The following is a 24067-nucleotide window of genomic DNA, read 5'->3' on the forward strand; positions in this document are numbered from 1 at the left end:
GCTGTTTAGAAAGTTTTGGGATGATTCATCAAGCAGAGGCTGGGAAAAGGTGGGGGTGGGGGTCCCATAATGCATTTTTACTATGTAATCTCCCAGAGGGATTTTGAACACAACTACAGCCCAAACCACTGAACGGAATTACACCAAATTTGTCAGAAAGCTAGATATTGGTCAAGAAAGTGTACCTTGTGTAATTTGGTGTAAATAAGGTTCAGTAGTTTTTAAGTAATAAAAAAAATCTAGGTATATCTAATGATGCAGGGTGGTCAATGGATCCAACAGATCTCATGGTGAGATCTGATTGGCTGCCACCACTTCAACGAGGAAGAGGAGGCAGCCATCTTGGGACTCTGAACTCAGCCAGGGTTCCAAGAAAAATGTTCAAAAACACAAGAGGGCAGGGTAGGAATACCCTGACCCCCTTTGCCCTGGGGATAAAAATGTTTTCTTTAAATTTTGCCACAAATGTGTGGAGGATCCATACCAAACTTTAAAAAAAATAAGCGCAGTCTCCCGCACTTGTTTTTTTTTTGCCCCCTGGGTGAGCCAGATCGGGGCGGGATTCATAATATTAATATGAGGTCTCCCGTTTTCAGCCCCGGAGACCCCATTCCCGGGGGCCTAGCCACAAATTTTCAAGGTCGAGGAGTCCCAGAGGATGATTTCAGGCCTGGGGGGGCACATCCCCTTGGACCTGCCTCATTAAAAGTGGGAAGGGACATGCAGTTCCCCCTTCCCATCCTCAGTGGCTGGCCAAAGTTAAACAGAGACAGAGGGCAAACTGCCTGCCTCCCCAATGCCAATTTCAGTCCTGGGGAACCCATCCCACGGGGACCAACCATACTTAAAATGGAAGGGCTGCCATGGGACACGTCTACTGGAGCCATTAATGACCATAGGGACCCCATCCCTTAGGGCTGGCTCCTGCTATGTCCAGGAGGCCCTCCCCGGGACATAGCAGTTTCTCTCCCTGCACTGGCACTGAGAAAGAAACCTGGGTTTGCTCTTGCTTGGCAGCAGCAAGCGAAATCAAACACAAAGTCTTTTCCCAGCTGGTGGGAGGTTTAAACATGCTCCCACCAGCTGGGAGTGGACTTCGGATCTGTTTTTCTGTCCACAGTGATGTAGTCAGGGAAACATATCGGAATATTGCTCCTGCCCGCAAGGAGAAGCTTTTTTAGTTGCTCCCAGCCGACTGGAGCAATGCTGGATTCCGCTGCATTCGGGGAACTGGCTGGGGCTTTGGGGCATTAATGCTACCTCCATGGCCCCCATGGAGGATTTGGTGAGGGACCTGGCTGAGCACCAGGGCAACCACCCTAAGATGGCACAGCCCTGGGTGATGGGCCCCCTGGGCTTATATCGGCCCAGGAAGGGGGGGCATTGTGGTTCCCCTCCCCCTTTAAACATTGGCCAGGCCCCAGGGAAGGGGTTCCTGGGTCAATACATGAATGAGGAGGGGTCTGTGTGCCCCCTCCCCATTTAAAAAGGTGCAGAGCTACAGGACACGGGGTCCATGGGGCCAAAATCAGCCTGGGAGGGTGCTGTGTGCCTCCTCCACGTTTAGAATATTTTCAGGCCCGAAAAATCGGATCTCCGGGGACGAAATCATCCCTGGTAGGAGTACTGGGTGCCTACTCCCCCAAAAATGTAATGGTGAGTCCCAGGGGAGGGGGTCCCCGAAGCCCAAAATGGCCCCGGCGGGACCCACATACTACCTCCCCTAAAAAATGCATCATCTGATGGGGTCCCCAGAGTCAAAATCAGCACAGGTAGTGGAACACATGCCCCCACTATATGTGATGGGCCCCAGGAGATGGGGTCCCTGGGGACAAAATTGGTCAGGTTAGGGGCTGCGTTCACCCCTCCCTATTTAGAATATAGCCAGGCCTGGAAGATGGGTCCACAGGGTCGAAAGCAGCCCGGGAGGCGGGCTGCTTGTCTCTCTCCCCCACAAATATAATGGTGGGCCTGGGGGGATGAGGTCCTTGGGGCCAAATTTGCCAGCGGAGGGGTATTAAATGCCCACCCCTAGAAAATGCACTGAGCCCTGAGGTATGGGATCCCTGGGGCCAAAACTGGCCCAGGGAGGGGGCCCATGGGTTGGCTGCCTTTGGGTGTTTATGGCAGGGCATGGCCAGAAGGCCATGCCCTGGGGCCAACCCATGCCGCACACAGCCAAAGGCCATGTGGGGCGGTGGTTGGATTAACATTTGGTAATTTAATATAACTTTACATTAAAAAAGACTTGAAATTCACAGAAAAAAACTATGGTTACAGGGACGCTATAGTTAGGAAAGAGAATTAAAAAAACTTTAGTAATTCATTAAAAAAAACAAAGGTTACAGGGTCGTTATAGTTAGGTACAGATTTTACACACACAAAAGCATAGAAATTCAGAGTAAGACTTAGAATGACCTCAAGTAACTATAACTTGTGCCCTCAGGTAACTATAACTCCATGGCAATATATGCCCATATTACACATTTGCCTGTGGCTCATAATACATTAATTAGAGCTAATGAGGAAATAAACACACTTTCACACATTTATCACTACAGTGCAAAGAGCAAATATTAGCAAGGTACAACAAAATTTACATTAGAAAAACACTGTTATCGTTTATCATATTGCATGCAACAATTAATTTACAGAGGGAAACAACTCTCTTAATAGTCAGAAGACTTCAGCAATGTGATTGTACCTTATTGCTAACCTTTAAACAGTTGAATCCTGGTTTTGGTGCAATACTTTGAAATACATTATATAATACCATGGCATTAATACTATAGGACAATGAGTATAATATGCTATTCATTAATATTGAAGAAGGTGCATCATAACCCACTCGAGGCTCTGCCTCTCAGGAGCGATGTTCCATACCCCACTAATTGGGAGAGCTCTGACCTTGTGTGTATGTTTGTGTATCTGTGTGTGGGTGAGTTTGTGTGTGTATGTGTGTATATCATGCAATAGAAAATATTGATTGCAGTACATGAAAAGTTCTTTCTTACCTAGAATGTATGTTTTGTAATGGCATTTAGATGCAATTCCAAGTTGCTATTCCAAATTGCACCTAGATTGCACATCGGTTGCTTGTTAGTCACTTATAAATTGAAGTTCCTAATAACCTTATATGTAACTGCATTATGCCTCCCGCATGCAGTCACAGGGTAAAAATGCAATTTGAATTGTGGGAAATTGCTAAAAACATGTTCTAAATGAATAGCGAGAGTATGAAATGACCTATGGAGCAAGTCATCTTTCCAGTAATGAGCACGAGTTTTATCGCTTAGAAAAGATTAAATGCTTGGAATATGCCTCATCATTAGAGCACAGTGATCTACAGAGGCAGCCCAACAAGAGTTAGAAGAAAGGAAGATGTAAAACTGTTTTGAACTTTTGATGACTACATTAAAAACAATAAAACAATATTTGCTGTATGTTCAAAGAACCTGAGCTGTTTTTCTTAATCTAGTTTTAGCTAAATGCTCCTTTGTAAATGCTAATTTATTCTTGTTGTGCTTCCATGTGAGTGAACAATATCAATTAGAAAAAGGAGTATACAAATGTGTGTAAGTATGCATGAAAACCCCATCTTATATTTTAAGAAACCATCTTACACACATGTGCAGAGAAAAACATCAGCTGTTTTGTAAAACAAGAAGCATTTTTCACAGTCATAGATTACTATTTAAATAGCATGTGACTGAGCACTTAAGAAATATATTAATGATCCTAGGCAGTTTTCTAGGGCAGCTGCGATAAAGCATGGCTCCCATCCAAGGACCAGGTTAGTCCCACTGAAACGTTTGCCTTCTCAGTCTGGCGCAAAGAGTTCCGTTCAATGTGGAAAAGGCCATAAGAAGCAGGAAGAGCATTCTGGACAGTTGTCACTGGAGTGCTAACAGCTGGCCTGGTGGTACAGGCTGTCGTCGCTGTAGCATGAAGTGCCAGTCAGGCATCATTGCCGGTCATTGCTGGAGCTTTAAGTTGGCAGTCACAGCAGGTTGTCATTGTTGTAGCACAAAGTGCAGATCTCACTTTGCTGGTCATCTCTGCTGGTCGCAGAAGCAGCAGAAAACTGACCCTTGGAGTCACTCAAGTTAGCCTGGGATGAAGAAAGCTGGTCAAGTCTTTCTTCTCAGAGAGCAAGGCAGTCCACAAGCAGCAGGGCAGTCCTCTAGTAACAGCAGAACAACCCTCTTGGGGGAAGGCAATCCTTCTTCTCAAATGTCCACAGTTCAAGGAGGGTACTTAAGAGGTGCTATGAGGGTCCGATATTTAAACCTGGTGTCAGCCTTGGCATGTGGGAAGAACACCGTGCCCTGCTCCCACAACTGGTTCTGGAAAGTTCTTCCCTTCCCCTGTCAAGGCTCGAACATGTGTGGGGTGACAAAAGTCTAGTGTCAGGTACCTGTGTGTGTGCTGGGGTCATGCCCTTTGAAGTGCAATTGGGCCAGGGCAAAGCTCTGCCCCAAGCCATCCTGGCAGGATTGTCCATCCAATCCCACACCATGTCTCCTTTGAGTCAGCGTTTATAAGGAACATACAAACCCCAACAGTAAAGTAATTCACAGTCATGTGGCACAGGATACTGACAACAACACAAAATGGTTAAGACAGAAAAATGGCAACTTTCTAAAAGGGACCTTTCTTGAATTGTGACTTAAAATCCAACTTTCCCATTAAAGATGATTTCAAATTCCAATACATTTTTATTCTAGACATTACATCTCTGCCGAGTCTCGATCCAAAGTTAGCACTTATTAAATGTAATAAGGTAAAATACAGAAAATGTTTGGATTTATAATGATTTTTGCTTAAACCTCTTTGTAGATATATTTAGCATACCTCAACAAAGAATGCACTGGTATAAATTGCTGCTAATCTAGTACTGTTGTATCTTAATGATGGCTTCTTTAATAATGAATTTTATCCCGTTGTATTTGTATGTACTTTTATGGTTTGAAAAACAAAACCGAAATAAAGTTTTATTGATTGATTGATAATAAGGTAACCCACTGTTAGTCAATGGAAGAGATAGGCCTTACTGTAGTGAAAAACGACTTAAGACATTTTTCCCTACCCAGACATGTAAAACTTGAATCCACATATCCTACTTATTAAATGAAATGCACCCTGGCTTATGAGCCTTTAGGCCCTATGTTAGGGATAACCTATGTGGATTATAAAGGAAGGTTTACACCTGGCAAATGGTTTATTTTGAAAACACTGATGATTTGTAGGATAGATGCACAGCTTTTGTTTTTTGTTAGTGCTATGTAAAAAGTTCAGCTCCTGTTTCTGGTGCTCCTAGAGGTGACGTCGAGGGTCCGACGGCGTCAGGAAACATTAATGATTGTGAAACTAGTGAACCTCTAGTTTCATCCCTTTTGGGCACACATTGTCGTTGTCTTTCCAATAAAAAAGACTTCCACTCTGTTTTTTTAAATTGTTCATAAGTATCTTTTTTAATTCATTTTACGGTTTATGATTCTTCTTTTAAACATCGAGTCATTATCATACAAGTTTAGGTTTTAACCTCATAAGTATCAGGCAATGTTGTTTTCAAAACATCCAATGCATTTCGGGCATTGTTGATATGCCCTTCATCAGGGAACAGACACTGTTTTGTGTCTTGTGGTCCCCGCTTTGGAAATCGGTCTTCTAGAAGTCAGGTAATCGAGACCTTTGTGCTCAAATATCTCCTTGTTGAATCTCCAAAAACAGCTCAGACCAGGAGCCTGTATCTTTGAGATGCCCCTGAGATGGGGCCAGCGGTCTCGCTCGCTTGAAGCAGTAGATCACTAGAGCTCCGTCTTATACCTGTGGAGTTTACAGGTCAGCCATTCCAGTGCTAATCCACCCAATGCAAACGAAAAGTCAAGACCGAACCGGAAGTAGCGGAACCCCTGACAAATGTCAACTCTGCAAGTCAGTGAGGGGCGCTGAGTTTGGGCTGACTTTACGGACGGTCCGTGCTCCTAGCCGGCCGGTGGGCACCCTGACAGCCAGGAGGGGCAGTGGCAAGGAGGCCAGGAGTACGAGCTGCAGTAGGTCTTGACTTTTCTTTTGCATATTTGAGCACAAAGGTCTCGATTACCTGACTTCTAGAAGGCCGATTTCCAAAGCGGGGACCACAAGACACAAAACAGTGTTTGTTCCCTGATGAAGGGCATATCAACAATGCCCGAAATGCATTGGATGTTTTGAAAATGACATTGCCTGATACTTATGAGGTTAAAACCTAAACCTGTATGATAATGACTCGATGTTTAAAAGAAGAATCATAAACCGTAAAATGAATTAAAAAAGATACTTATGAACAATTTAAAAAAACAGAGTGGAAGTCTTTTTTTATTGGAAAGACAACGACAATGTGTGCCCAAAAGGGATGAAACTAGAGGTTCACTAGTTCCACAATCATAAATGGTTTATTTTGCCAAGTAGAAATTGATTATTTAAACGTGCACTACAGGCTGCAGTGGCAGGCCTTAGGGGTGTTTTAAAAGGCTACTGTATTGGGTGGTACAATGAGCTCTAGTGTTAACCTTAAAAGTTTCAGCAACAGATGGCAAAAAACCTGGGGGAGACCCTGCAAAAAAGGACAGATCCAAAACAAAAGATCTACGTTTGGGGAAGGGTTGATATTTTCTTTCCCAATGAAGCTGGAAAAGACTATTTGAGACTATTTGACCTCAAAACACTTAAAATGGGTTCTTTAATTAATTGTAAACGTCATGCATCTGTATTGTGTCCTTTTTCCCAACATTGTTGGGGATTAAAGTCTAAGAGGCCTAAGGTGTCTCCCTGTTTAACCGGTTTCTTTTAAATGTAGCTGGAAATAGTACCAGCAATAACAACAATGACATAAAAAATATTGAGACCATTGTGAATTCTAGAAACAGTTACAATTCACATCAGCGTCTAGACATGTAACAGATTAAAATACTGAGACCCATGTAAAACAATGAGTGATTCCCTGATAAGCAACATTCCTGCAGCACTACCTTGCCAGCGCTTATGACCCTAAGATAGGAACTCCTGAGGTGTATATTAAGCCCCATACAAAGGGCAGGCGTGTTTAGAGCTGCCCTATGTACCGCTTGGCTTTTTTATTGCAACTCCAGCCTTCGATTTAGTGTTCAGATGCTATGTAAACCTTAATGAATTTCTCTCATAATCCCCATTAGCCATTATCCTTAGGGTAGTGCACAAATTGTATTTCTTAATGGAGAGCCTCAGACAAGGAATTGCATCTCCACGATGGGCCACAGAGAATACATCAAACAGCTCTCTTTAGTGAATATGAAGGCAGACTATGCTCATGTGTTAGAGTTCAACAGCATAAACCTCACCACCCCCAACTCCTTGGGTTGGCATCCCATCCTTTTCCAAGGTGAGGAAAAAAACAAACCATATAAATATATGGTTATCTGCTAAGGTGGAGGAGGTTCCTCTACCAAAGTGAAAAATCTGCAATGGCCAGTGACACTTTTAAGGAGATCAAAAAGTAGCAGAACATCCAGGAATTATCATGAAAGCTCAAAGACATTCTGCCAGCAAATGTGGGCATTTCAACTATAACCCAACATTGGGGGTACATTATGAGAGTCTTCCATAAAATCCATCATTGATTATCACCAGGGCCAAACTGGGACCAAAACCGGCACTGCCAAAGTGCTCTGCCGGCCCCTGGGGGTTGGGGGTGCGACCGAGCTCTTTGTTGGGGCCTGTTTTCGGCCAATTTTGTTACTGGGCGGATTTTGCAGCTATGCTGCAAAAACGGCCCTGTAACAAAAACGGGCCACAGGGGCCCAAAACCGGCCCACACCCTTCGCGCGCACCAGGGTATTGCCCGGTGCCCGCAACGGCCAGTCCAGCCCTGATTATCATGTCTGGCAGAAAGTCTGGCAATAAATGCAGGCAATGCAAATGTACAAAAACGATGTGTATATTGTCAGTGGCCACATATGTAGTATGTTTCATACCTTGGGGGAGGGGTGGGGGTAATCAGCCTGTGAAGGACAGTTGCATTTCTTTTCAAGTAAATATTTGCTTTTCTACGCACAGGGACTTTCATGGTAATATTTTAACAGGTATTGTGATAGTATTCTACTCATGGGGCATATTATCAAGAGGGTTTATCTCCGCTTGTTTGGCTTTAAAAGCCAAGAAAGCGGAGATAAAATTATCTCCCTATTACCTAGCTGTTGCTAACTCCAGTTAGCAACAGCTAGGATGGGAAATAACGACCATCTATGGCCCCACTTTGCATGTCAGTGATATTTATCACTAATGACATGCAAAGTGAGCGTGCCAAGATGTTAGCCACTGGAAACAGTCGCTAACATCGCTATCTCCTATTACCAACTTTTGGAGATATTCGCACTATGCGCGAATATCTCCAAAAGCTAACACCTGCCCTGAGCAGTTCTTAGCCATGTTATCCAATGGGAGGTGGATAACATGGCTAAGAGCATTAGCTGGGTAATGCATGAATATCGCTGACTTTTCAGCGATATTCATGCACTGCGGCCAATTTTTATCGCATTTGCGATAAACCTTGGTAATACCAAGGTTTATCTGCGATAAAAATCGCCACAGCTCAGCGGTAAATTTTTGTTTCTAACCAAGCAATGGCGATAATTATCGCTATTGCTTGGTAATATGCCCCTAGATTGGTTAGCTGTTCTAGTGGTATTTCCTGTGTATAATGGTGGGACAGATGGCGATTCTAAAGTGCATCCACTTGCGGGATGAGCCATCTGCTACCGCGAATAGGATGATTCAGGAGTGGCTGGAAAATATGAGCTTTTTCTGGATCTTCTGTTGTAGCTCTCCTCTAAGATAGATTACAGATCGGTTGATCTTTTTGCTATTTTTGAAGTGGGGTTGTACATTGTGCAATAGGGTTGTAAAGCTACAAATTATCACTCACAGTCCATGCCAGATGCTGTCTCAACACATTTAGGACATCACAGTCTATCAGGGCATCATTTAAGAATAGTTATCAGGGAGACATAAAACAAGCCACTAAACTGCTCTTCTTGATTGAAAAATCTGAATAGGTAAAAGTGCTTTGTTTTAATTGTCCCACTTCCTTGATAAATACGGTACTGATGTTATAACTCAATGAACAAGACATAGGGCCTTATTTATTGTTGATTGCTGTCCCAACCCTGCTACTGAGCTGCTTATGAGTACCATGTAGCCATACAAACAACATTCACAAACAAAATAAGCATTGGCAAAGTCCAAATGTCAACCACCAAAACCATGCAATTTGGCTTTTGAAAGACTTGTTTTGTAGCAGCTTTAAAGAAGAAATGGAACTATGCTTCGATAGAGTAAACATTAGACAAATCATTATAGTCCAAGGCACAAATGAGGAAAATATATTGTTAAACTAGTGCTCTATTAATTATACATTTGTAACTCATGTAAAAAGACATTTAATGAGGTAAATATGGCCCATGATTACATTTTCAAGGAAATCAAACACATTTTATTTCCCTTAACCTTCATTCCATCTGCCACTTGTGAAAGTTTTGGATGAAGTGTCTGTTTTAATAGTTGAGCAGATGGTGGAGAAAATTCCCACTTTCAATATTGTGGACTAGACTGGTGTGAGTTGGATATTCTTTCAGTTTCTGTAGATCATTCTAAATGTCTGCAGAAATTTCTTCAAAGATAGTTTGAATGATAAAGGAAATTGTACCAGGGGGTGCTCCTCCTGACTTAGCACTGCCTCCAGTACTTGGGGGCTTTTTCACTGTCACCCAACTACCAGACAGTTTGGAGTGTAACCTCCTCATTTTACATTCCCTCTCAAAGAAAGTAAACCATTTGGGAATGTCATTTGGGATTGAAAGTGCCCTCTCTTCTTATTTACTTTTTTGCTGCCTCCACTCAGTCTAATATTTTTCTATGGCCAGGACTTTGGCCTCAAGGGCTGCCCTTTAGGGTAGTCTCACAAGGACTAAGTCTCTTCATCTAGGTCTTCTTCCTGTCCTGAGTAGATTGACCTACCCTCTGTATTGGTTGAAACTTTAGGTGCAGTGAGAGAAATGAGGGATCTCCTCATCAGATGTACCATTGGTAGGGGAGTCATCCCCATGGCTGTGGTTTACAGAATCATCTTCACTGTCTACTTGTTCTTTAGAAATGTCAAGGTTCTCTGCTTTTGCCTGTGCTGAATCAAACTCAGCAAGTAACTCCTGGAGCTGTGCCTTGCTTGGAGCAGACCTAGGTAAAAAATGTACAAGCCCTACAGAGGTGATTTAACTGCTTCACATTTAGTTGCAGATAAGATGTCGGGTTAAGCTCCTTGACTCCCTCCTCTGTGCTAGTCAAGGTTAGAGTAGTTGGGGCCTTTTAAGAAAATAAAAAAATACATCTAAATAGTCTTTTAAGGCCTAACTAACCAGTACACTTTTTAAATTCCTAGTATAAAAGGGCTTCAGAACTTAACACAAGGCATTACAGCTCGATTAGAAATATTTGTAAAAAAATTAAAATCGAACACTGAGCCACCAGTGTAGGAGGCTGGCTTCATATGTATTGTACCAAAATGAGGTACACAATGCAGAAAGTCCAGACAACCATTATTGACTTACAGGACTTAAATTCATAATCCCACTTCTCTCTTTTGTGGTAGTTTGAACGAGCAGTTTAGGCTTATCAGAGGGCAGTGTTAAGCATGTGTTGCCCAAACCGGGTCAATAAATGAGACACACACGCAAGAAGAAACTCAAAACCAATTATAGAAAAAAACTCATATTTTTATATAATTTCAGAAAACAAGATCATGGAAATCGGGTAAGTACTCTAGAAGATATCAAATTTTACAGTAAAAACAGTAGAAAAGGACAGCTGTCAGCTTCGAGGCATGAGCCTTAAACATAGTAATGTTATACCATGGAAGAAACATTTAATGTATAGGTACACTTACAGGACTGTTCTTCTGGACCAAGGCAAGCTAGGTCAAAGGGCCAAGAAAGCACTGTCTGAATACAGGGGTGCTTTACGTGGTGGTAGCCTCAAATGCTACACACAAAAGGCAATGGGGAATGGTACTTGTGAGAAAAGGTGGCAAACGGGGACTGGGGGACCAGTCTGGTAGAGCCTAAGGGGGGGCTCAGCCCTTGAGGGTCTTAGGACCACAGAGATGCCATCAGTTTATGTAAGCCCAAGCTGGGGAGCTCGATTGCAGAGATGTTTGTCCGGTTGGGTAGTAAGGAAAAGGCTCTCACTGTTCTTGCTGTGCCTGCAGATGACGGAAAAGAAACACTGCAGTGCTGCTCTCAGTGTGGAATTAGCCTTTCTTGGAGTCCGTCAACATGCAGGTATGTTTTGTAGGTGGTAGGGTCTGACTGAAGCCTTGGTGCTCGCAGCTGGTTCCGGTAGTTAGGATATTGGTGCAGACCGACACCTAGGGGTTTTGGCCTCTCTAAACTTTGCAGAGAGATAAATCTGCACTCCTGAAGCATGTAAACCTCTTGCTGGGTTGCTGTTCCCTCGGTGGGGCCGAGGTTAATGGAACAATGTCATTGGCAGTTGCAGTCAGTGCCTGCTGGAGCAGGGGAGTTGCCCCTCCACTCCAAGGGAGATGTTGCTTCTGGATGAGTCTGTGTCAGTGATTGTTGAGAGAGCAGCAGTCAGCCAGGGTTTTGTGTCAAAGTAGATGCTGGTCCAAAATTCTCATGTCATTGGCTCTTCTTTGTCCTTCTTCTTCCACACAGAGGAATCTCAGTTCCTAGTGTCAGGGGCCACCAAAATACTAAATTAAGGTACAATAACAATAGAGAAGAGTAGTAGGCAATGGGCTACTTATCCCTGTGGTTAATACTCCCCCTATATGACTACTTGTTGTAGGGAGTGGGAATGCCCTGTCTCAGAGTTCCTCATTTCACCAAAAACAAGATGGTGGAACCCATCTTTCATGGAGCACATCAGGTAGCCCACCTTAAGGGTGTGACTAGCCTGGTGGTGCAACATGCCTACAGCATAGCTAATTTCCCTCCTGTCCTGGTGATAAATGGGCATCAGGGCAGGTGGTGGCATCACCCAGGTCTGGGGGAAGCCGGGTCGCTTATCAAAGGCAGCTTTGTGAACACCTTCCTCCATTAGTTCTGGCTTAGAACATGTGGTCTCTCACCTTCAGGGGGTCAGAAACACATCTGTGGTGGCAGGCTGGTCAATACCATGTCATAATAAATATTGTACGGGCATCAGTACAGATTTATTAAGACAAGATGTTTGATACCAAACACCATAGGTTTCGGTAAAGCCATCATACAGCTGGGGAGCTCGTAATGACCGGTGCCCAATATGTGCACTTAAGATGGCTTCTCTGTGCACCTGTGCCATATAGTAATTGAGATAGCACAGGGGCATTTAGGCTCATACACATGTAATATAATGCACACTTCCATAGGACGATAAGGCCTGCTATAGGGGCTCTTACATACATTAGATGCATTGAGTGTGGCATGCCATGTTTACACGCATGGTTTTCACCATGTAACCCAGCCTGCATGAACTTTTAATGGGGGTCCTTCTAGGGTGGCATAATACACGCTGCAGCCCTTAGGGGCCCTCTTTAGTACCCATACCCTAGGTATCACGTTTACCATTTACTGAGAACCTACAGGAGATCTAAAGTGTGTGCCAGCTGTAACAAAATGAGATCATTTTACCTTGTTTTTAAGGAAAGAGCACAGGCACTGGGGGCTGGTTAGCAGGGACCCATTGCACATCATTCAAAAAACATCAGTACCAGTGGCAAAACTTGGAGGTGATTAGGACAAAAAAGGGCACACTCCTACAGTGAGTGAATGTGTGAGAAAGTGTGTGGTTCTGTGAGTGGGCGTATGTGTTTTTAATTGGGGTCTGGATCCACAGATCCACTGCAGAGCACACAGGGGGTTGCATTGAGCGCCGCTGTCAATCTGCAGACCCTCACACTCTAAACAACACATTTTTGCACACTTTATTGCCCATGACGGGTCCCACACTGACCTCTACCCTGGCCCCTTCTGTCACGTTTAAATTTAAAATAGCGGCTGCAACGTTCCTCTCAGGTTGTGGCCAGTCACACTATTACTTTTGGCAGGTGGACCTGTGGTACCAGGTATATATAAATCTTTATACTTCAGTCACTCCAAAACTGCTAAACAAAGTTACACCAAATTATAAAGCACTCTTTTTTGGACCAAGATCTAGCTTCCTTCCAAACTTGGTGTAATTCCATTAAGGATTTGGCCTGCAGTTATGTCTAAAATTCCTATTTTCCCATTAGAAATTGCATGGGGAAAAAAAATGTTTTGGGACCCCCCCTTTTACTCAGCCCCCCTTTGATTGATCACTCTGAAACTTTCAAGAGAGCATCTGAAGTGTATGGCAAACTAGGTTTGAAAATGTCATCATGAAGTTTTGTTAAATGACGCCAAACTTATTAGCAAAACAAAAACAAAAATATATATGTATATATATATATATATATATATATATATATATATCCACAGAATCCTTTCGTTTGGTCAAGGATGACGAGCCACACCATTCAGGTACTTCAAAGTTGTTTATTTGGGCATAAACGACGCGTTTCGAGTGTGTGTGTATATATATATATATCTCTATATACATATATATATATATATATATATATATGTATATATATATATATATATACATATATATATATATTTATATGCGCAACAATACACATGCGCCTCTCTGCAGCGCGAGACAGGCCATACCAACCGTGCTTGTTGCAGTCATTTATTTGAGGCAGAAAAAGCATAACGCGTTTCAACTCTAATGAGTCTTAATCATATACAGGCTTCAAACGGTGGGATTGTCAGCTTTTTAAAAACGTAACTTACAACATTGAAAAAGTACTAAAATATATATATAAATATGCAAAAACAACTTCATTAGCAAAATAAAATAGAGACTGGTTGTTAAAAATCCTTCACAAACTACGCATGAAGTAAGTTCGGAATTACTTAGAAGAATGTATAAGTAAATACAAAAATATCAAGGCTTGTCAAAGCTACGATATAGCTAAATTTGTAACAGCAAAGTACTAACTGCATGACAAGTAGGAATTTTTAATTAACCTGTCAGCTTCTAGAGAGTATATTTCTGATTTGCCCTGGCGATGGAATGCTTTTAGCCAGTGGAGCCAATATGCACTTCCGAACAGAGCTGCTCTGAGCCTTATAAACCTGCTGACCTTCTTACCGCAGAACAATCCGGGAACACCGCATGTCACAGTGGATTATAAATCGCAGGTCAGTGCTATCAGAAATTATTATCCTAATTGAACTCCGTGCTAAAATGACAATCTTCAAGCAAGAGTCAATTACTAAACCTGATAGGGAAATTTCTAAAAATATATCCGACAGTTTGTAAGCAGATTTAACAGCCTGATTTTATCTTATCGGTCTGAGCACCTTCTAATAAACTAAGGGCTCTTTAAAGGAGAGATTAGGAGAGGGATTTAAGCTTACATCACCCCTCACGCCTAAATTCACCTATGATAGGCTGCTGTGCAGGTAAGGAAGTTATTATCGATCAACTCCTGTGATTTCTGTATGAGCAACATTGCTTTTCATTTGCACCACTTTAAAACATGAATATAGGAATCAGCAACTGAAAGCTCATCAATTAACATTTGACAACTGCCCGCCACCGCACAGAACCAGCTGTTCAGTATCTTTGATCTGTGAGCGTTAGAATATTATTTTTGATAAACAATTATACAATTGATAGTGGATTATGTGGCAAATCCATAATTACAAGGAATATGCTGTGACCCCAGAATCACAAAAATCCAGCGATTTCGCCTGCAGGTCAAATGAAACATTCTTCCCTCTGTGTACAAAATGGGCCATTATATTTTAGAAGACAACTGCTAATGTCAGTGCGAATTTAATATGTGCAACAGTATAACAGCTACATGGAACTAAATGCTGCTGAGAAACAGTTTACCAATCAATCCATCATTCATAGAGATAAAATACATATTTTGAGCTGTCATTGAAAAGGTACAGGCTAAACCATCCTTAGGTCTTTTTTGCTGTAATATACTTAATTTACACAGTATGGTGGGGTGCATGTTTGAGGAGAGAGATTGATGATTGTGGAGGCTTTCCAGCTGCGGCAATCAATGTACAACACTGTCTAGATGAATTTCCAGTTTGGTGCCGCAGAGAAGAGCATTTGGTAAGCTGCAGAGGTATGCTTTGGTAAGACAAGATTTGTCCCATGACGGCTTGAACTTGGTAGAGGTACACCAAATGGTAAACGTTGTTTACAACGCGGTGTTTACACCGCATGACCTTTACCACGCTGCCATTACAACGCAAGTCGTAACTACGACTTGCGCTGGATGGTGCTGTTGGTTAAGGAATATTGTAATTTTATATTCCAACACCTTCCCTACTGTTACGTGGACTGGTGTTGGAATATAAAATTATAATATTCCTCAATCCGCACCCTCCAACTTGCGTTGTAAAATCCGCAATGTAAAGTACCGCAATCAAAATGATCGCGTTTTACTGACATACATCCCACCAAATTTGTAGCAAAATATTTGCAGAGATATTACAGTAAAAACTTTGGGCCATATGTATCAACATCCCATTTTGCGATTTCTAAATAGCGATTTTTAAGGAATTGCTATTTAGAAATCGAAAAATGATATGTATGTATGTAGAAAATCACGTCTTTTTAGCGATTCCTTAAAATTCCTTAATTGCGATTAGCAAATTGCTAATCGCAATTAAGGAATAATTTCCCATTCATTTCTATGGGCCAGGGGGCCCATAGGAATGAAGGGGAAATTTGCGAGTCACAATTTGCTAATCGCAAATTGAGAATATTTTCAAGGGTGCAGGGGTGTCCAAAGGACACCCTGTTGCACTCCTGAAATCTGCATGGGTGTACATGTGACGCACATACATGTCCTAAGGGCATGTATGTACGTCACATGGCACTTTGAAAAATGAAAAAATATGCATTTGAAAGGAAATTGCAACTTATCACCAACTAGAAGTTGGTGGTAATTTGCGATTCCTTAAGGCCAATTAGCGATTTTTTTTGGCTTCTTACATTGCATTTAAGGAATCGCAAAATTTGTGATTCCTTAATTGCAATCGCAAAATAAGGAATCGCAAATTATGCGATTCCTTATTTTTAAAGCACATTTCCTTCATACATACCATTTGTCCAAATTGCATTCGCAAACGCTGAAATTCTGCGAATTTCGGCGTTTGCGAAGTCAATTTGGCTTGATACATATGGCCCTATATCCTTGATTATTTTAGCCTTTCTCATGGTTCAAAGAAAGATCAACATGAAAAGAGGACAACTCAGGCTATGATTCAGAGATCATGAACTATGAGAGCTGCCACGTGCACGGTTGTTTCTTGACCATCTAGTCACCTTTCACCAAAATACAATTGGTGAATGATGAAATACCCAGAACTGATGATGAAATCAGCTAAAGATGATAGCGTATGGCTATCTCTTTATTTCTGTACTATAGGAAATTAAAACCTGTTTTTTTTAGAATAACTAATGGGGTGTGAGCACTTCAGAAACAGAAAAGTGATCGAAATAAATTAATGTGTTTCACATCTTTATTATGGGTCTTATTAAGATTTAGTGGATGGGTTACTCCGTCCCAACAGTGACGAATAACCTGTCTAAATTAGGCCTTATCTCTTTCTGTACCACCCTAGATACCATCTAGGGTTTGTAATGCCAAATAAATTGCAATATATACTTAGCAATAAGTGATTTATAATGTTAGAATGATATTCATCACAGTGTTTTACAATTGTTTTTGAAAAACTTGCTATTACTTATGGAAATAGTTAACTCCAACATATGATCTATGAGGAATTTTATGTGCCGTATCATCTTTCAAATTATGGATAATTAATAAAAAGTGGATGTATGAAATTGGATAAATATTTGGGGTTGGTGACTGCCCACGTCAAGGAATAATAACACTTCTTGTCAGCGTGAACCCTCAAAGTCACTAAATTGGCCTAAGCTCAATCCCATAGTAGCTGTTACACAAAGCGGACAGACTTATTAGTGTACCGTGTCAACATTTTTTGCAGTACCAAATTGATAACAAAGTAAAAACACTAAGCAATAAAAACCTCAAACCTACTTTAAATTTTAAATAGAAATAGCACCAAAAACAATCGGTGGCTGGCTCAGGTAAGCATGGTGGGGAAGTGGGCGAGGCAGGGCGCAGCAGGGGGGAAGTCAATGGAAGACAGAATAGGTATTATTTTTTTATTTAACTATACCTATTCCGTCTTCTGTCAGCTTCCCCCCTGCCAGGCCCTGCCCCGGCCCACCATTCCTACCTGAGCCAGCCACCGCTGCCAAAAACCAGTTAATGTCAGTGATAGACTATGAAAGTGGTAGCCTGAGACCTAGACACAATTTGAGGCCAAACCCAAAGTCGTCCTGGTCGAATACACCAAGTGGATTGGTCCTGTTGAAAGTCTGTAGGTCAAAAAGTTTGAAAAAGTCCCGCTTCAGAAAGGTACTTTGTCACTTTTTTGAAAAACTTTGCACCTAGATCTTGTCACATATGCCACACGCCAACATGAAGTTAGGTGAACTTGACGCTTTGTGCCACAGTGACAACCAGCCACGCACTGCAACACGAGATCTGCACTTCGTGCTACTTGATTGACAGCTTGCGGTGACTGCCATTGTGAAGCTCTATCAATGACCATTTGCGGCAGAATCTTCGCTCTACAGAAAAGACCACCCGCTACCCCTGACCTTTTCTTTCTCCTACATCGATGACCATCTGCAACACTCTCCCTGCTCCCTGCTGCCCCCCTCCACCATGAATAAAACTCATTGCACTGGACTTTTGAAGGTAACTTAGGTGGACAAACCTGGTCCCTGTAACCTGCCTGTTCTCCATCACTGTCATCCTGAACATGTGACTTTCACCAAGACTAGCATGACCAGATAACCGTGAGTGGTGCTCTGTGCATTTATATGCCATACTTACCTGACACTAGGGACAGCCGGTCCATGGTAGTAGAACGGCTGGTTTTTCCAGGGCAGTACACTGGTCAGGCAAGTGTGGCGGGTAACTCAGGGGCAGGACTTTTTCTGCCCCATGGTCTGGGAATTCATGAAGTGCAGTGGGGAAGTGACCCAGGCCAGGCCTAAACCTTCCTTTTTAATGTAAATAAGTCACCCTCTGGGGAAGCCCTAAGCAGCCCATGGGGCAGGGTGCTGTGTCTTTAAAAGGTTGGGCATGTACTCTTAAGTCGTATATGTCCTGGAAGTGAAAAACGCATACATTTGTTTTTCACTACTGCAAGGCCTATCTCTCCCATTGGACAACATTTTGAGTTACCTTACATGTAATAAGTGCTAACTTTCAATTATGAGCAAGTTGTAATATTAAGTTTGATGTCTAAAGAATTGTCATTTTAAACCCTGTTTAATTTTAAGTCACAATTCTGAAAATGACATTTTTCGAAAGTTGGCATTTTCTTTACCTAACCTTTTAGTGCCTACAGCTTGTATCATGGGGTGGGCAAAATATTCTGTTCTGCTGGCAGAACTGGTGGAATTTTAGCATCTTCACGTTACTCTTGCAACCTGCAGTGCTGGCCAAATTCTATCAATTTTGTGAGGCAGAATTTTTGCTTGCGGGCATGCCATAACAGTAAGTTGGCGAGCGCAAATGAGAATTGGAGTTCCCAGCGAGATTTCCGATCGCTTAGAGGACATCTGGTGAGATTTCTAATGTAGGCAGTCTTGAAATGTTCACGGTCAGAAGGCTGCTGCTCAAGTTAAAAATCTACTTGAGCAAAATTAACTTGAGTAGCAGCAGCCTCTGGCGCACCGCATGGTGCTGTTCGAGCTGTTTTTTTGCTGTGGAACGCATGTGCAATCAGCACAACATGCTTGACTCTACCCATTCTCGAAACTATGGAATCTCATTGAGATATTTGTACCTCTGCTAAATTACACGAAATTCTGTGAGTTTCACCCACCTCTGCTTGTATTATGGGTAACATGACCAGGTGTAGCTTGTAGTTGGTCATTGTGTATTGTGACTAGACAGTGAGACAAATGGGGAATAGGTGTTGGCAAGATGGGTCATCTCTGACTTTATGAGGGGGAGGAGCTGTCACCTACCACACTTACACATCACAAAGGCTCTGCCTGATCAGACCCACAAAGGGCTTGACATTAGTCTTTTATGACACTAGACAAGTTGGGGCCAGGGCAGGGAGTAAGGAAATTATAAGAACCTCTTGGGGTGAAAACCTTCTCCTACTTCAAAATGGGCACCAGTTATCAATAATGGATTCTCAGACCCAACGATTCAGTACACCTGCGGACCTGTGGAAGACTCAGAAGGACTGCTGTGGTGCCTTGCTACAAGAAGGACCTCAACTCCACTGCCCTTCTGCTATGCTGCCCTTCTGAGTGAGAAGGACTGGACCTGCATCTTGAACCCAGGACCACCAGAGGGACTTCAAGGGGTAGTTGGATGGTCTCTTGATCAGAGTCTCAGGGACAGAAAAGGCTTCAACTCCATTGAACCCTGCACCTGGACTATGCCTGTTATGAGTCCTAATCCCTCAAGTGGTGCCCATCCAGTCCTGGAACCTTGGAAGTGGGGATAGACGTACTTTGCCAACCCAGCAGTGGTCTTCACCAAATCTGGCATGAAGCAATGCAAAGCCCCACAAATCCTGACCGTACAGCGACAAGCTTCATGGGAACTGACACCAAGTGACGCAGAGCCCTGCAGAGTTTTGCAACCCAGTTGCCAGCCTCAAAGGCATCGATGCTGAGTGATGCAAATCCTCACTGAGCCTTGCCGCCCAGCTGGCAGTCCATTGGAACTGATGCAATTTGATGCAAAGCCTCAGAAAGCCTTATCGGAAAGCTTCACTGGAACCACTATAGTGCAACTCAATCTGACGCAGAACCTCACAGTTCCTCTGAACCGATGCCGGGTGGCTCGAAGCTTCGTAGAGCAATACCGCTCAGATCGTGCACCACGGTTTAAGGTACTTTGTTAAGTGGGCCTTACTGGGCCCAGGATCTGATCCGAGCTTCATGGCAGTCGGCCTGAACTTGGACTTTGTCCCAGTCCGGCATGATCAAATCCCCACATTTGACACTTTCTGCTTTTATGGAGTGTTTATACCCAAATATTCGAAATTGCATATTTCTGGTTCTGCTGAGTGGATTTTTGTTGTTTTGTTCTCAAATAATTTATTACATTTTGCTTTATTATTTTTATTTGGTATGGGATTTTTCTTGTGAGTGTTCTCACTTTATTAGTGTTTGAAGTGTTGTATAAATACTCTACACATTGCCTCTAAGTTAAGCCTGGCTGTATTTGTACAAAACTACTAGAGGGTTAAGCAAAGGATAATTTAGTGTTTGCTTGTGTTTCAACCTGACAAGAACTGTGGTCGCTGCTTTAATAGGGTTTCAATCCTCTTAACCAGTAATCCAATTTCCAACACCTTGCTTTCCAGTTTCACTCTATTGATGGCACAGTATGTGATACAATCCACAGGTAGCATTTAACCTCGATTTCCTGGGTACATTTTCTATGCCACATACTAGAGACTTATAGACACGTTAAATAAGGTTAGGGATAAGCCACTTTAACAACGTTTAAAGTGGAGCACAGGCACTGTACTCCGATTAAGCAAGTTTAACAGTGCACAGACTTGTAAGCGCAGCTGAAATACAGGGCAAAAATGGGTTTCTTCATACCTTCATAGAGTGAATGACAGTATTAGCTTGCAAATGTTATTGCCAGTGAATCGGATATTGGGCCTGATTTCGGAAATCTTTTTTCTGATCTGCAATACTGCGGGTTGAGAAAAGGCAATGTTTATGCATGTACAATTTCTCAAGAACTTTATGTGTGCAAAATGGAATGCTGGTGTGAAAACTGGCTTGCACATATGCATCTTGATGCTGTCCTAATATGGGTCTCCAGGTGTGCCGCGAGATCTGGTAGGCACAGATTCCAGTGAATCCCTCCTTCAAAGAGGATGTTTTGAAATTTGCACCAGGCATACATTATTTTGCCCTTTAAACAGTCCTCTGGTCTTCAAACCTTGCACCCATTGCTCATAAAATGAAAGGATAATGTAGTACATATTTACATTTCATTTCCCAATTTAGTTATGGAAATATAAATGTAGTCACTGCCATATGCCAGTAGCCCTCGTTGGGTGAATACATTTAATGTAGAAATCTGCAATAATCGGTAGAAGCAAACCAACAATCCTACACAGGGGTGAAGCTTGGCCAGTAGGATTGGAGGGGGGGGGGGGCGGCTAATGAGCTTCAGATTTTTCAAAAATCACGCTAGCATGTATTGTTAAAATACATTATAGGACAAGAAGGGTGCATCTTAGAGGCTAAAGGGGCAGTGAAAGGGGAGATGAATGCTGATTGCCCTCAAAAAATAGTTCAAGCTGGGGTATCAGTGATGTGTCTTTCATCCATCAATTAAACAAGAACACATGCTCATAACAAATAAAGAATTCAGGAAACGATATACAGAGGTATTGGAAACGGACAATTGCTAATCACCTCTAATTTTATGTGGTTATGTTCGATACTACTGAGGATCAAGGGGGCATATTATCAAGGGGGTTTATCTCCGCTTTTTTGGCTTTAAAAGCCAAGAAAGCAGAGATAAAATTATCTCCCTATTACCTAGCTGTCGCTAACACCAGTTAGCGACAGCTAGTAGGAGATAGCGACCATCTTGGGCCCCACTTTGCATGTCAGTGATATTTATCACTAATGAGATGCAAAGTGGGCGTGCCAAGATGTTAGTGACTGAAACCAGTCACTAACATCGCTATCTCCTATTACCAACTTTTGGAGATATTCGCGCTAAGCACGAATATCTCCAAAAGCTAACACCTGCCCTGAGCAGTTCTTAGCCATGTTATCCAATGGGAGGTGGATAACATGGCTAAGAGCTTTAGCTCGGTAATGCATGAATATCGCTGACTTTTCAGCGATATTCAGGCATTGCGGCGATTTTTATCGCATTTGCGATAAACCTTGGTAATACCAAGGTTTATTTGCGGTAAAAATCGCCGCAACGCAGCGGTAAATTTTTGTCTCTAACCAAGCAATAGCGATAATTGTCGCTATTGCTTGGTAATATGCCCCCTGATTTCTGAGAGAGAACACCTTTTCTACGAGACCGTTCTGTTTGATACTGTCTCTGTGAAGTAGAAGGGATTCCTGCAAACATTTAAACTATCCTGGAAGCTTTATTCAGAGCCAAATGGCCTCTGATGCGCAGGTTTGACTTTTACTGCAACACATCCTTTCAGCCAGGTCTTTGCCACTAAAGCTTCAAATAAAATGCCGCTTACAGCACCAGCGGCAGTGTAAAAGCACGGGCCTTGCATCCGCCTGTGCAAAGCAGGTAAGCTGAAGGGATCTCATGTGGATGACTGCCGGAGCCAGCCATAAGGTAATGTTCTTTTGCAGCACAGCTGGCGGCCCTGAAAGCAGCATCGCGTTGATGTCCTCGGAGAGCCATCCTGGCCTATCAATCCTAACCTCAGCACTCTGGTAGTGCAAAGTCTAGAGTCGAATCTGGATCTCCCATTTGGTTGCATCTATCGCTGCCAATGTGCCATCTGGCCAATAAAATTAGTTTGCACTGTATCAGCCTAATGTTTGCCACTTTCACATTACAAACATTTGCATTTGAGCTTTGTCCAAGCTCAAATGAGATAAATGAAAGTCGGCGATGCTTTAGTTTCAACTTAATTATTTGTTTTGTTTGTGATTTTAATTATTTACAGATGGCAATGCCAAACAGGAAGCCTTTTCTAGGCCTATCTTTGCAGGTACATTCAAAACGGAAACTAATATACTATGAAATTTGCATAAGAATGTTGCTCAAATTGATTCCTACATCCTATTAGCAGCACATAATGAAATTCATCAACCTAGAGATTTTATTTTTTTTAATCATTTTTAACATCCTCATCACTCTAATGTAGTTTAATAACTTGTCTCAATGTTTCTAAATGAGTAAATACATCTTGAAGTATATAATAAATATATAAATACACCCATCGCACGTTATTAACACTAGTACTACTACTTGTACAACTACAGCTTCTACCACCACCACCACCCCTGCGCTACTTCCGCGCATAATGAAAACAATAGTAATAATAATCATCATCACAATCATCGTCATCCTTAGAACAAACAGCATTTCTTTTGACACTTTGAGAAGAAGGAATAAAGGTGTGGATGGCGTCTATCAGTCCAATTGGTTGTAATTCACCATTCAAGAAGCTGCTGCTATTGCACGGGTGGTAGTGAGCATTGCTGGTAAAGGTCTTGAATCCATTGTTCAAAAACAACACAGAGTCATGCTGGCTAACATTTCAGAGGAAACCGACTTAGATAAATGTAGTAACATGAAAGGGGCCCTTGGGCTGCAATGATCCAGGTGTTTGATAAAACTCTGTCAGTGCCTACCAAAGTCCTCCATCAACCGTGGAATCATCATTATAATTCAGAGGCAGTCCATAGGAATCACATCACAACTCCCCTGCTAATAGCAGGACTCATGTGTGTGAAATTTTACTGTGCACCAGCCCCATTATTTACCCAGAGCTTAACACAAGGGAGACTCTCTAGCGTCACATAGGTTTGTTATAAAAGAATTGGGTCTCAGCTTTACTGATAAGACTCAGAATCATTACTTGGACATTCCGGATATACTAAATGACAACAATAGCCAATATTTGGACTAATGCAAACATGGTTTGGTCATAAATCAATCCTGCCCTTCAATGATAGCTTCTCTATAATATTTTAAATATTTCAAATGAACAGGGATTAAAGGTGAGGGGTGGGATAGTTTGAGTTCACACCTCTGTATTAGCATCCAAAACGGCATCATATTAACTTCTGCCCATCCTCTGGTTGTGGAATCTCACAATCCGAAAGTACTATGAACAGCTTG

At 42.3% G+C, this 24067-nt stretch overlaps 1 protein-coding gene across 1 annotated transcript in view; it reads right to left on the reverse strand.

The window, feature by feature from the left end:
• The window catches only part of LOC147662776 (uncharacterized), a 589669-nt gene extending 567051 nt beyond the window's left edge, over nt 1-22618 (reverse strand). Inside the window, exons 1-2 of the mRNA XM_086950910.1 lie at nt 22449-22618; nt 10100-10251 (exon numbers count right to left, since the gene is read on the reverse strand). Of these exons, the coding sequence (XP_086807036.1) occupies nt 10100-10251; nt 22449-22618 (322 nt within the window). The remainder of the gene's footprint in view (nt 1-10099; nt 10252-22448) is intronic.
• Between the last annotated feature and the right edge of the window lie 1449 nt (nt 22619-24067).

The sequence above is a fragment of the Lissotriton vulgaris genome, unplaced genomic scaffold, assembly GCF_964263255.1.
Source record: "Lissotriton vulgaris unplaced genomic scaffold, aLisVul1.2 SCAFFOLD_355, whole genome shotgun sequence".
Lineage (NCBI taxonomy): Eukaryota > Metazoa > Chordata > Amphibia > Caudata > Salamandridae > Lissotriton > Lissotriton vulgaris.